The 13,223-nt window shown below is 34.5% G+C and overlaps 1 protein-coding gene across 1 annotated transcript in view; it reads right to left on the bottom strand.

Moving 5' to 3' along the window:
* GCFC2 (GC-rich sequence DNA-binding factor 2) overlaps window positions 1-13,223 on the bottom strand; it is a 37,779-nt gene that overhangs the window by 17,241 nt on the left and 7,315 nt on the right. The window contains exons 3-6 of the mRNA XM_023515308.1: window positions 11,758-11,982; window positions 10,748-10,842; window positions 5,188-5,303; window positions 804-990 (exon numbers count right to left, since the gene is read on the bottom strand). Of these exons, the coding sequence (XP_023371076.1) occupies window positions 804-990; window positions 5,188-5,303; window positions 10,748-10,842; window positions 11,758-11,982 (623 nt within the window). The remainder of the gene's footprint in view (window positions 1-803; window positions 991-5,187; window positions 5,304-10,747; window positions 10,843-11,757; window positions 11,983-13,223) is intronic.

The following is a 13,223-nucleotide window of genomic DNA, read 5'->3' as shown; positions in this document are numbered from 1 at the left end:
CCCAGTGATACTGGAAGGTAGTCAACTTAAAACAATAACAACATCCAAATGCTTAGAAACATTTTAATTATAAATAAATAATCCAAAGAACCCGATGTAAAAACTCAGTATGCATAAAGCAAAAATAGAAACTAAAAGATTAATAAACCTGATAACACAAAAATTCAAAACATTTGAATGTTAAAAACTATCAGAAGCAAAACAGAAAACCAAAATAAACTGGAAAATTTACATCAAGTAAAGCACACACATTTTAAGCAATAAAGAATTGTTCATCCATACTGAGAAAACTAAGAAAGAAAAAGACAAAAATCCCCACTAAGAACCAAAAAGGTGGCAGGCCAAAGGAGACAAATCACAAAAAGGAAAACTACATGTAGCTAACAAAACAAAGGATTCACTTGAGATCAAAATACAAAATATAAAAACAAAACCCATTTTTTCCCTAGTAAACTAACAAAACTTGTACAATCCTTCCAGAGGAAAGTCTAGCAATATGTTTTGTAAGCTTTAAAAATATTTAGACTTAATAATTCATTTTCTTTGACTTACTTTTCTAGTAATTTTTCTTCAATGGATGAGAATTTAATAAAAAATTAAATATTAATATAAACTTTTATACAGTGTTACCTAAACACCAAAATAACTACAAAAAGTCTAAATGTTCAACATTAAGGGAATATCATAGTATGTTAAAGATGTTTAAAAAATACTAGAGAAAAGTATTTAATTCTGAGATTTAGACTTTTCTTAATTGCATGGTAAAAGGGGTTCTCTATGAGAAATTATATATCTATATGTACCTTTTCATTAAGAAAGTCAATTAAATTTTCCACATAAATTTTCATGCTTTTATAGAATTTATAATTTAGAGCTTGATCTGATGAACCCTCTAGGTGCTGGATCGTATTCTTTGCGCTCTTGACATCTTGTATATGTTTTTCATATTCCCTCAGGTGTGAGCGATGAGTTTCCTGTAGTAATGTTAGTCTAAACAAATTAAAAAAAAAGGCTTTATTTTTCAAACCTTTTTCACCTGAAGTAGTCTAATGGCAGTGTTTTCAAAGACCACCTAGAACACTGACAACCACATAAACCTGATTATTAGATGTGCTAAGCAAGGGAGAGTATCACAATAAAAGTAGTCTCAAAGGGGAAAAGTAGGAGAGGCCACAGATAGGATTTTAGGGGTTAGAGCCATTTGAAGAGTAGAAGTTAAAAAGTGTGGTTTTAGGTCAGAATTGAGCAGAATTTATAAACTAGGTAAACTGCAAGAATAATTGATGACCTTTTATATGAAATACAGGACCTTTTATATGAAATGTGGAGTTACTGCTCAACCAATGTGTGATCTTTCTTGGAATACAGGTATCTGAAGGAGCCGGTATTAAAACCATTTGAGCATGTTATGGTTTGGTACAATTCATCTATTTTGTGATTCAAAATGGCTTTTGTCAATAGAATTTGATGTTCCTTGAGGCATTTTGCTGCTGCTCTGTTGCATTTCCCTATATGCTCTCTATTAAAGTTAGACAGCGACTTTCTGTCACCTCTTGTGAATATCACATGTATCAACTGATGCTATAATACGTGAAAAACCTGGGAAATACAGTTTAATGAATGCTTATCTTTTAAAATTCAATTACCCTTCATAAAAACATGTCAATAGAGGAATAAGAAACTCCCATTATTTCTTTAAAAACTCCTAGAATGTGTCCAATATCTGACTCTGAATGAATGCTTTACAATTAGAGAATTACATATGAATTAACACTCATAGTATGTGAACTAGAATCAGACTTTATTTCTAATTCAACTCTTTCTGCTAACTTGCTATATAATTCCAACTGTTTAGCACTTGTTTAGGGTACACATCCTCTCTCCAAATTTTCCTTCACTTGGCTTTCAAAGTCTACAGAGAAAGTTAAAAAATAAATCAAGGTTGGCTCAGTGCCGGTAGCTCAGTAGTTAGGGCACCAGTCACATATACTGAGGCTGGAGGGTTTGAACCCAGCCCAGGCCTGCTAAAAGAACAATGACAACTACAACAAAAAAAGTCAGCTGGGCATTGCGGTGGGCACCTGTAGTCCCAGCTACTTGGGAGGCTGAGGCAAGAGAATTGCTTAGACCCAAGAGTTTGAGGTTGTTGTGAGCTGTTATGTCACAGTTCTCTACTGAGGTTGACATAGAGTCTGTCTCAAAAAATAAATAAATAAATAAATAAAATCAAGATAATAATGTATAGCAGTCATTATTAAAATGTTTTAATTGAGTGGAATATTATCTGCAATAGCAGTAAAGTTAGAATGTATTATGTGGAAAAAGCTAGGTACAAAACTGGGTACACAGTGCACTTCTTTTTTGTGTGTAAACATAAATACATAAATATGTATTTGCATGTGTAGACAGACCACTTCCAGAAGTAAATTTAGAAAACCAGTAGCAATGGTTTCCTCAAGGGAAGGTAACTTCCTTTTCTTTGTATTAACTTTGTACTACTTGATTTTTTTTTAAACCATAAGAGTGTATTTTCCTTTTAAAATAGAAAACAAAAACTAGTTAACCAAAAAATCAAATACAATAAAGTTAACAGTTGCCCAAATGAAATACTATATTAATCTAAGTCAGTGATCTGGTGCTTTTCTTCTATTCTATCTTTCAAGCAAGATAATCCTCTTAAATAAAATCTTATAAAACCCACCTTATAGGCTCTGGGTTATATGCACTTCTAGATGCAATAGCTGTAATTCTACCTGTCTTCTTCTAACTAAGGAAAGCATTATCAGAGTATCAGTAAATGAAAATAAAGTCATTACAGAAATAATCTTAAATCTGTTAAAGTAATCTCACTATTCAACATCACTATGGAAAACGTTGATCTAACAGGAGTTGACAAAACTTTTTTTTGGTAAAAGGCTGGACAGTAAATATTTGAGACTTTGAGGACTAGATAGCTGCTGATGGAACTACTCAGTTCTATGTTGCAGCATGAAGCCACAGACAATACACAAACATACAAGAATGGCTGTGGTCCAGTAAAACTTTATTTACCAAGGCCTGGCACAGTGGCTCATGCCTGTAATCCCAACCCTCTGGGAGGCTAAGGTGGGTAGACTGCCTAGCTCAGGAGTTTGAGACCAATCTGAGTTAGAGCGAGATCCGGTCTCTAAAAGTAGCCAGGTACTGTGGTGGGTGACTGTAGTCCCAGCTACTCAGGAGGCTGTGGCAAGAGGATCACTTGAGCCTAAGAGTTTAAGGTTGCTGTGAGCTATGATGCCACAGCACTCTTCTGAGGGTGACAAAGTGAGACTATCTCAAAAAAAAAAAAAAAAAAAAAAAAAGAAAGCCACCAAAAAAACTGTATTTACCAAAATGTTATTTATCAGAGGGTGAGCTAGTAGTTTGCTAACCATGTAGAATACAGAGATTATTTAATATCTACAAACTGGTACCTCTAAAGATTTTGAAATAGTTAACTTCTCACTATAAAATGTTACAAAATGTCCTTTCTATATCAGATTGCCATTTAAATGATTAATATATTATCGTTACAATGTAATTAAGAAATAAAGCTACTTTCAAGCTGATTCACAGAAAAGATAAAGAGGAAAAAAAATTTTGAACCTATTCTAAGGTAGCAAAAAAATACATCCCCAAAGCAATGAAAATGTTCTTTAAAAAATACCTGCTTTATGGTGGCACCTGTAGCTCAGTGGGTAGGGCGCCAGCCACTTACATCAAGGCTGGCGGGCTGGAACCCAGCCCAGGCCAGCTAAAACAACAATGATAACTGCAACAACAATAAAAATAGCTAGGCATTATAGTGGGTGCCTGTGGCCCCAGCTACTTGGGAGGCTGAGGCAAGAGAATTGCTTAAGCCCAAGAGTTTGAGGTTGCTGTGAGCTGTGATGCCATGGCCCTCTACCCAGCGTGACATAGTAAGACTCTATCTCAAAAAAAAAAAAAAAAAAAGCAAAAAAAATCCTGTTTTAGCAGAAGAATCAAACCCTTTCTTGTATGTATATCAAACTGTTATAAGGATGAATAAACTACTATTATCATATTTGTTTTTTCATACATCTAAGGATACAAAATAGATCCTGAATAGTTCAATTATAAGATAAAAACATTTAAAACTAAACAACTTATGATGGTGTTTGCTTTAGTTTTAGCAAAAATATCACATGCTAATGTTAAGAGACAAGTATTAATATTGATAGAATAAAAGGTAGCTGTGCTTTAGAATGGCAATCTGTACCAAGATCTTTGACAAGGTTAACTTTCTCTAGAAATTTACTTTAAGGGAAAAAATAACCAACACATACAAATTCAAAGATGTTCATTATCTGTAGCATTATGCATAACAGAGAAAATTTAGAAATCAAAATATCCAATAGAGAAATACTTAAGTAAATTATAATATAACAATCATATGGATAAACATGATAGTTTTTATAATTATAATGTAGAAAAATGCTATACTTATATTAAGTCATATTTACTGACTTTAATCATGTAATATACATGTTATAAATACTAGAAAAACATACAGTAGATCTCCATCATCTATAGGAAAATGTTCTAAGACTCCTAGTGAATGCCTAAATCTCTGAATAGTACTAAACTCTACATACACTGTTTTTTCCTATACATACATATCTATGATAAAGTGCAATTTATAAGTTAAGCATAGTACTCTTGCAAAAAATAAGAGTTGCCTGAACACAAGCACTGCAATACTGTGAAAGTCAATCTGATAACCAAGAAAGCTTACTAAGTGACTAACAGGTGGGGAGCCTGCAGCATGGAGATGCTATAGAAAGTGACATCTTGAGATTTTACTATACTACCCAGAACAACATGCAATGTAAAACAGATGAATTATTTCTAGAATGTTCCCTTTAATATGTTTGGACTACAGTTTGAGCATGGGTAATAGAAATCACAGAAGGTGAGAGTGTAGATAGGATAAGACAACTGTATACAAAAATAAAATCAGTTGTATTAGCAGGATAATACAGGAGATGCTATTTTTTAAATGCTATTATATTTTCCATGAAGCACCACCATTTCTCATTTCAAATGCTATTGGTTTAATGCTAACACTTAATAATTCAAAAGAACATAGTAATTTTCCACTATTAAATTCCTAGGACAAATGTAAATTTCAAAATTAATATTACTTACCTGGTATTTAACTGCTTCTTAATAATTTCTAAATTTACTGGTGGAAATGAAGTAGAAGTATCAAACTTCTTCACTGTTCGAGATCTACTGCTGTAAGAAATATCTATGTCTCTTTCCTAAAAATAATAAGAAAGTTGATTTTTAAAAAACATTTCCTTTACCTTACAAATGTTCAGAGTATAGAAGGAGACTGGATGATCCTGTCTCTTGCAGCTCAAAAATTCTGTCTTTGTGTAATTTTTCACAGTCACAATGAAATGCTTTTAAAATCTTCAGTTTTAAAATTTACAAATTTCAAATTTACATGTAAGAGGCAAATGTTAAAAATCAAATTTTTCAAAACAGTTTAGTTGGTGAGGTTTTTAAAGCTAATTTTGTTTACACCTAATGAACTCTCAGAAAGACAACATGTGTGGTAGATACAGCTGTCTGGCTAATCTGACAGCTGTTTCCATGATAGAAACAGCTATTTAACTCCAACTCCATCCTAGTTAGTGAAGAGTAAATGAAAGTCTACTGGAGGGCTTCCAGGTAAAGCTTTTACCTTTCTTTAAGCCATTGCTATTTGGGTTTTCTGTTGCTTGTAAAGAAATGCACTCCTAACTAGTACATCTCATAGCATGTTATATTTCACATTAGTGTCCTCTGACTAATCACAGCTCATTAATTCCAAATACACCCTGGAATGTTCAAAAGATCCTAAAGAACCGGTATTTTACACATGGACATATGAAGAAGTGGACAAGATATTTAACCAACTCACTGGCTTAATTATCCTTTTCATATTTTCCACGAAGCATCATCATTTCTCATTTCAAATTTTACCAAGCCTCCCATCCAGCTCCAATATTATCTACACATCCCCAAACACTCCTGACATTTTCAGTCTCAAATTCCATTCAAATATCACCAGTTCTGTACTGGCTTTTCCAAACCTCCTCATTTATCCTTCTTCTTACTGTACTGACCTCCCACTTGTCCTTTGTTCTATCTGGGGACCCTTCACAAAGTTCCATCATAAAACTTGTAGAATTTCACGGTAATTACTTTGTTTAGCTTTGTAACCTCTTCCAACAAATATTACACATCATTACAAATGCCTCTAATAGGCTACTGATGACCCTGTAAAAGACATGTTCATGTTCATATAAATATTACTGTATCTGGCAAAAGATGTATTTAAGTTAAATTAAAGATTTAAATAGGAAGACTTTATCCTGGATTATCCAGCTAAGGCTGATGTGAAGATGGAACAAAGAGAAACATGTCCACAAGCCAAGGCATGCCAACAACCACCAGAAGCTAGACAAGTCAAGGAATAGATAGATTCTGTTCTAGGGTTTCTGGGTGGAGTGTAGCTCTACTAACACTTTTTTGTTTTTGGACTTCTGGTCTCTGGGAGTTAAGAAGATTCTATCATTTTGAGTCACTAAGTTTGTGGTAATTTGTTATCGTAGCTATAGGAAATTAATACTATGGTATGGTAAATCTTCAATAAAGCAACTAATAAAAACACTATGTTAGAAATAAAAGACACAAATCACTTAAGTGTGGGAGTCTGTTTTTGCCAACTAAACTTTTGGCGAGACTGTAGTGAAACATTCCCCATAATATTGGTGCATTATAGATTGAGCCATGTTTCTTTCACATCAACAGAGAAATGTACTAAGTGCTATAAAAAAGTTCATCTTCTTTGATTAGAAATACCACTCTTAGCAATTACTACAAGAGAATTGTCTGAGAACATACACCTACAAAAAGAAAAAAAAGGAAGGAAGGAGAAAAAGATAATTAAATATTCACTCATTCTTACACAAATAACCCAAATGTTTGGAATTAGGAATGGTTAATAAAATTATGATTCACTGACTCCCATGAATAACATGCAGCTATTAAAGTTAATATCATAACTATGTATAAACAGCAAACGATATTTATAACATGCCAAGCAAAGCAATCAGAATTCAACATTGTATGCAATGAGAGTGGCCGTGTTCAATCAGATTCCAAGGTTAAGATGCCCAACATCGGGTGGCGCCTGTGGCTCAAAAGGGTAGCAGCCCTGGCCAAAAACAGCAATAAAAAAATAAATAAATAAATAAAATAAAATAAAAATAAATAAAATGGAGCTAGGTTAAAAAAAAAAAAAAGATGCCCAACATCTGCATTTACGTCATCAGTAAGAAATTCTGGTTATTTAAAAACAAAAAAATTTTCTTCAATTTATCTGTATTATTTTTTCAAAATGGTACTAATTTAAGATTTAAATCTTATTAAATCTTTGGATTTACTTTTCCAAAGTATTTTTTTAAATGCTGTTTTTACTTTTAGTAAAAAAGAGAGAAAAAAACCTAAGCCTGCTGCAGTTCTAAAAACAGTCTTCTAAATCATTTTTATCTGAGACTCCAAAATTACAACTACAAGCTTATCTTTACTTAGCTTTTTAGTTTTAATAACACGGAAACCTTACAATACTTGCTTACTTAAAAGAACAAATAATCTCAGAGGATTTTGTTTTGTTTTGTTTTGAGAAGACAGGATCTCACTCTGTTGCACTAGCTGAAATACAGTGGTGACCATAGCTCATTGCAACTTTAACTCCTGGGGTGAAGTGGTCCTTTCTGCCTTAGACTCCTAAGTAGCTAGGCTTATAGGTGTGTAGCACAATGCGTAGGTAGTTTTAAAGTTTTCTGTAGAGATGGGGGCTCACTATGTTGCCCAGGCTGGTCTTGAACTCCTGACCTCAAGAGGTCTTCCTGCCTTAGCCTCACAAAGCGCTGAGACTATTGACATGAGAAAGTGTGCCCAAGCTTCTCAGAGCACTCTTATTAAAAAGATTCAAATATAAAACCTGCTATTTCGATAGTATTGTATAGGTTTTAAGCACATTGACTTATATCATTATAATTTCAAGCCTTATATCCATATATTCAGGTATGTAACATTATCATCATTCCCATTTTCTTGATAAGAACACTGAGAGAGAAATTTAATGAGTTTTTCAAAGCTGTAAAAATATTTATTGAGCATTCATAACATTAGAAACTGTTGATATCCAACACTCAACAAAATAGTTAATTTTTTCTTTTTTTTTTGAGACAGAGTCTCAAGCTGTCACCCTGGGGTAGAGTGCCGTGGTGTCACAGTTCATGCCTCAGCCTCCTAAATAGCTGGGACTATAGGCACCTGCCACAACGCCTGGCCATTTTTTTTGTTGCAGTTGTTATTGTTGTTCTAGCTGGCCCAGGCCGGGCTTGAACCCGCCAGCTTTGGTATGCACCCTATCCACTGAGCTATGGGAGCCACTGACAGTTAATAATTCTTGATTTCATGAAGCTTATAGTCTAGCAGCAGACCCAGAACCCATATCCTTGGAACAGTACATATTTTGTTTGTTTTAAACCTTACTATTTGTTTAATTTTTACTTTTAAATATCTGCTCTGTATAATATAAAACTGTCAGTTATTATGAAAGTAAAGAATATAAAAATGGTGCTATCAAGTGGAACGCATTTATACTAGTTAAAAAAAGAACATTATATGCATGGTGTAATGGGTTGAATGGTGGCCTACCAAAAGATATACCCATGAGTTAACCCCTGGACTATGTGACTTTGACCTTATTTGGAGAAAGAGACTTTGTGGTTGCAATTAAGGGAAGGATCTTAAAATGAGATCATCTTGGACTACCTGAGTGGGCCCGAAATCCAATGACAAGGTCTTTATGAGAAACACACACAACAGAGAAACAGAGAAGACAGACTGTAAAGAAAAGGGTAGACTCCTACATGGGGCTACCCAACAAGAAACTGTAAGAATTCTGGAAGAAGTGGGAAAACTAGACACTGGCCTAGCCAAAGAATTCATGAAAAGTAATCATAGCCATAACAAAAATAAAAAATGGGAATTGATCAAATTAAAAAGCTTCTGCACAGTCATGGAAACAATCATTAGACTGAACAGACAATCTACAGAATATTAAAAATTATTTGCATGCTATACATCTGATAACGTGCTAATAACCAGAATATACAAAGAACTCAAGCAAATCAGCAAGAAAAAACAACCCCCTTAAAAAGTGGGCAAAAGATATGAACAGAATCTTTTCAAAAAAACATAGACTAATGGCAAATAAACACATGAAAAAATGTTCAACATCTCTGTCATTAGGGAAATGCAAATCAAAACCACAAAGAGATTATCATTTAACTCTAGTTGAGAATGGCTTTTATCAAAAAGTCCAAACAACAAATGCTGGCATGGATATGGAGAGACAGGAATACTTACACACTTTTGGTAGGACTGCAAAGTAATCTCTGTGAAAAGTAATATGGACATTACTCAAAGAAATAAAAGTAGACTTACCATTTGATCCTGCAATCCCACTACTGGGTATTTACCCAAAGGGGAATAAGATACTTCATAAGAAAAGGCACCTGCACTCAAATGTTTATAGCAGCACAATTCACAATTGCATAGACGTGGAAACAACCCACTGCCCATCAAGATAGGCTTGGCTGGGTGCCTGAAGCACAGTGGTTACGGCGCCAGCCACATACACAAAGGGTGGTGGGTTTGAACCCGGCCAGGCCAGGCCAGCTATCAACTATAACCAAAAAAATAGCCAGGTATTGTGGCAGGCACCTATAGTCCCATCTACTTGGGAGGCTGAGGCAAGAGAATCTCTTAAGCTCAAAAGTTGGAAGTGGCTGTGAGCTGTGACGCCATAGCACTCTACTGAGGGTGACATAGTGAGACTCTCTTCCTCTCAAAAAAAAAAAAATACATGAGTAGATTAACAAAATATAGTATATGTATACCATGGAGTACTACTTGGTTGTTAAAAAAATAGATGAACTACCTTTTTTTAACAATATGAATGGAACTGAGACCATTCTTCTAAGTGAATAATTACAAGAATGAAGAAACAGGCAAAAATAGCTGGGCTTTGTGTCAGGTGCCTGTAGTCCCAGCTACTTGGGAGGCTGAGGCAAGAAAATTACTTGAGCCCAATAGTTTGAGGTTGCTATGAGCTGTGATGCCATAGCATTCTACTGAGGGTGACAAAGTGAGACTCTGTCTCATAAAAAAAAAAATGGAATAAAAAACCAAATACCTCATTTATTGAATATTGAAACTAATACTCATGTGCACAAATGGAAATAACACTTATCAAACTCAAATAGGTGGGTGAGGCGATTACTAAATTCACATCTAACATGTATAATGTATACTGTCTGGGTAACAGGAACACTTTATAATTTGACTCAAATGACATAAACAATTTATGTAACCAAACTTTTGTGACACTATAATATTCTAGGAAGGGGAGGAGATAGGTAGAGATAGGAGGTATGCAGTCACAAGCCAAGGAATACCTGGAGCAGCCAGAAGTTGGAAAAAGCAAGGAAAAATTCACCCCAAGGCCTTTGGAGTAAGCAAATCTCCACCAACATTTTGATTTCAGGTTTCTGGCCTTCACCAAGTTTGTGGTACCGTAATTTGTTACAGCAGCCACAGGAAATCTAACACATATACATCTGGTATAAAAAATTATTACCTCTATGATTTTAACTGCTTTCTTCATTTGTTGATGTTCCCAAATATCCTGATTTTCATCTTCCTGACTTTCTTCACTTGTTTCGTTTCTGCTTGCTATGAAAAAAAGTTCACATAAGAACATTTAATGGTTTTCCATTCCAATTGTACATAGCAGGCATATTTTTTTGGTGGGGGAGGTAATATTATGCAGGCTTACCACCACTTTACATGTTGTTTATTCTTCACAATAATTCTGAGAAGGTGGCACTGCTATTGCTCTCATTCTACAAATGAGGAAACTCATATAATGAGAGGTTAAAAAACCTAAGGACTATGTTGAAGCTGGAACTCAAATCCAGAGATCTGATTCTTATCACCAAAGAATACTATAAAACCACCTACATAAAAAACTGAGAAAGAATGAAATATTCTTGAAATATGAAAATTCTCTAAAGAGAGATCTTTATCAAAGATCTCTCAATTTCCATCTGAGAATCCAAAAACATAAAAATAATTCCTGAGTTATAAGGAGGCAAAGTCTCATTCTAAAAAATATTATTTCAAGTAACAAAAATTTTGGTAAAATACACATACTATAAATGAGAAATGTATAAACAGTCCTTTGAGACTAAAATTGTTGCTAGAGGAAATTTTTTATTATAGCAGATTTTAATATATGACCCGTAAAATCTATATAGATGCTTCCATGTTAAAATTCTTTATAAAGACGACAATGATAGTTTTCAATGTTTCAAAAATAAGATACTGCATAATATTTTTTAACCCATCAAAAAAGATCAAGTGGGGGTCAGGCATTAGTAAACACTATTACACATACTCTTTGAAAATAACATTTTGATATGTTTTTTAAAGGCCATAATATCATAGACCAAATTGAAACTACATAAAAACCAAATCAACAGCCTTTCCTGTAAGGGACATTTTATTTTTGTGGTGTTTTATCATACTATATATTTTAGTGAAAAATGCCTTAATCTTCATATATTGGTAAATAAATTAGATACATACTTGTTTCTTCAGCCATTCTTTGTTTAAGTGTTTGAGGCTTTGGGGTAAATGGCATCCTCTTCTCATGGTCATCAGGCTCACTCTCAAGATCTTCATCGCTGTTTCTCTTCACACCAGAGACGGTGAAGGTATGTTTTACATTCAAAGAAATATAGTCCTTTTGGGCCCTGGCCAATTCTCGTTTTCTACGGGCTGCCTGAATAAAAGCTGCATCAGGGATCTTACCTGAAAGCAACAAAGAGGACACTGAAAACCAAAGACCAACAGAAATCAGTAGTCCTCACCTTTAAACAAAGAAAAATGTCACCATTTCCCTCAGTTTTTCACTATTTTGATACATGCATGTGACTTCAATAAATGGCACAAAATGTACATCAGTAAAGGACAAAAATTAATATGAGATTAAATACAATTTTGAGAAATAAAACAAATATAGAAGTCCCAGAAAATATACTTATATGACTTGATTTTATCTTCTAATTCTTTTACTGATCAGGTGCTGGTCTCTGTTGAGGGCTAGGTATCTCTCACTTCTGAAAGCTCTGAGACTGGAGGGAGGTGTGTGTGTAGAGAGCTGGGTATGGAGAGCCTCAGTCAGTGAGCACTGCAGAAGTTGAGAGCATCGTGACAGACCAGTCTGACTTACCAAGTAAGAGAGACATCACACTATGATGTGCCCTCCCCTGTGCCACTTGGCCTTAGAGAGCGAGAAACAGACAGCTGATATAAAGCCAAGTCAGCTCCCAACATTCTGTGCTATGAACCACATGAATAAATACGAGAAGTTAAAAAGTATTTTTTAAAAAAAAAATCAGGTTCATTTACCAGGTGAAAAACATTTAAATGGCAGCAACTCTCAATAGAGGCTAATTTTTTCCCCTTTCATTTTGTACAGCAAAAACTCATTAATATAAACTCTTCCAATTCAAAACTAGTTTCTTCATGATCTAAGTATTTCTTTTTTTTTGAGATAGAGCCTCAAGCTATTCCCCTGGGTAGAGTGCTGTGGCATCACAGCTCACAGCAACCTCCAACTCCTGGGCTCAAGTGAGTCTTCTGTCTCAGCCTCCCAAGTAGCAAGGACCACAGGCACCCGCCACAATGCCTGGCTTTTTTTTTTTTTTTTTTTTGGTTGCAGCTGTCACTGTTGTTTTTTGGCAGGCCTGGGCTGGATTCGAACCTGCCACCTTAGGTGTATGTGGCTGCCGCCTTAGCCACTTGAGCCACAGGTGCCGAGCCGATCTAAGTATTTCTTAAAGAGGATATTACCATAAACAAATGACAAGAGAAATTTCCATCATTTCAAGTATTTCAAACTATTAAAGAGACATCTAACTACTGGGGCTCAAGTACAATTTACTAACCTTTCCCACAAACTTGCCCAAATTTTTTGAGAAATAGAAAACATGCAATATGCCTGAAGATACACAAATGCTCTAATGTTTGAAACAAATAAAAAATGAAAC

Source organism: Otolemur garnettii, unplaced genomic scaffold (assembly GCF_000181295.1).
Source record: "Otolemur garnettii isolate 467f Iridium unplaced genomic scaffold, OtoGar3 scaffold00068, whole genome shotgun sequence".
In the NCBI taxonomy this organism is placed as follows: domain Eukaryota; kingdom Metazoa; phylum Chordata; class Mammalia; order Primates; family Galagidae; genus Otolemur; species Otolemur garnettii.
Note: the sequence above shows the minus strand (reverse complement) of the source record. Positions and strands in the feature narration are given on the sequence as shown.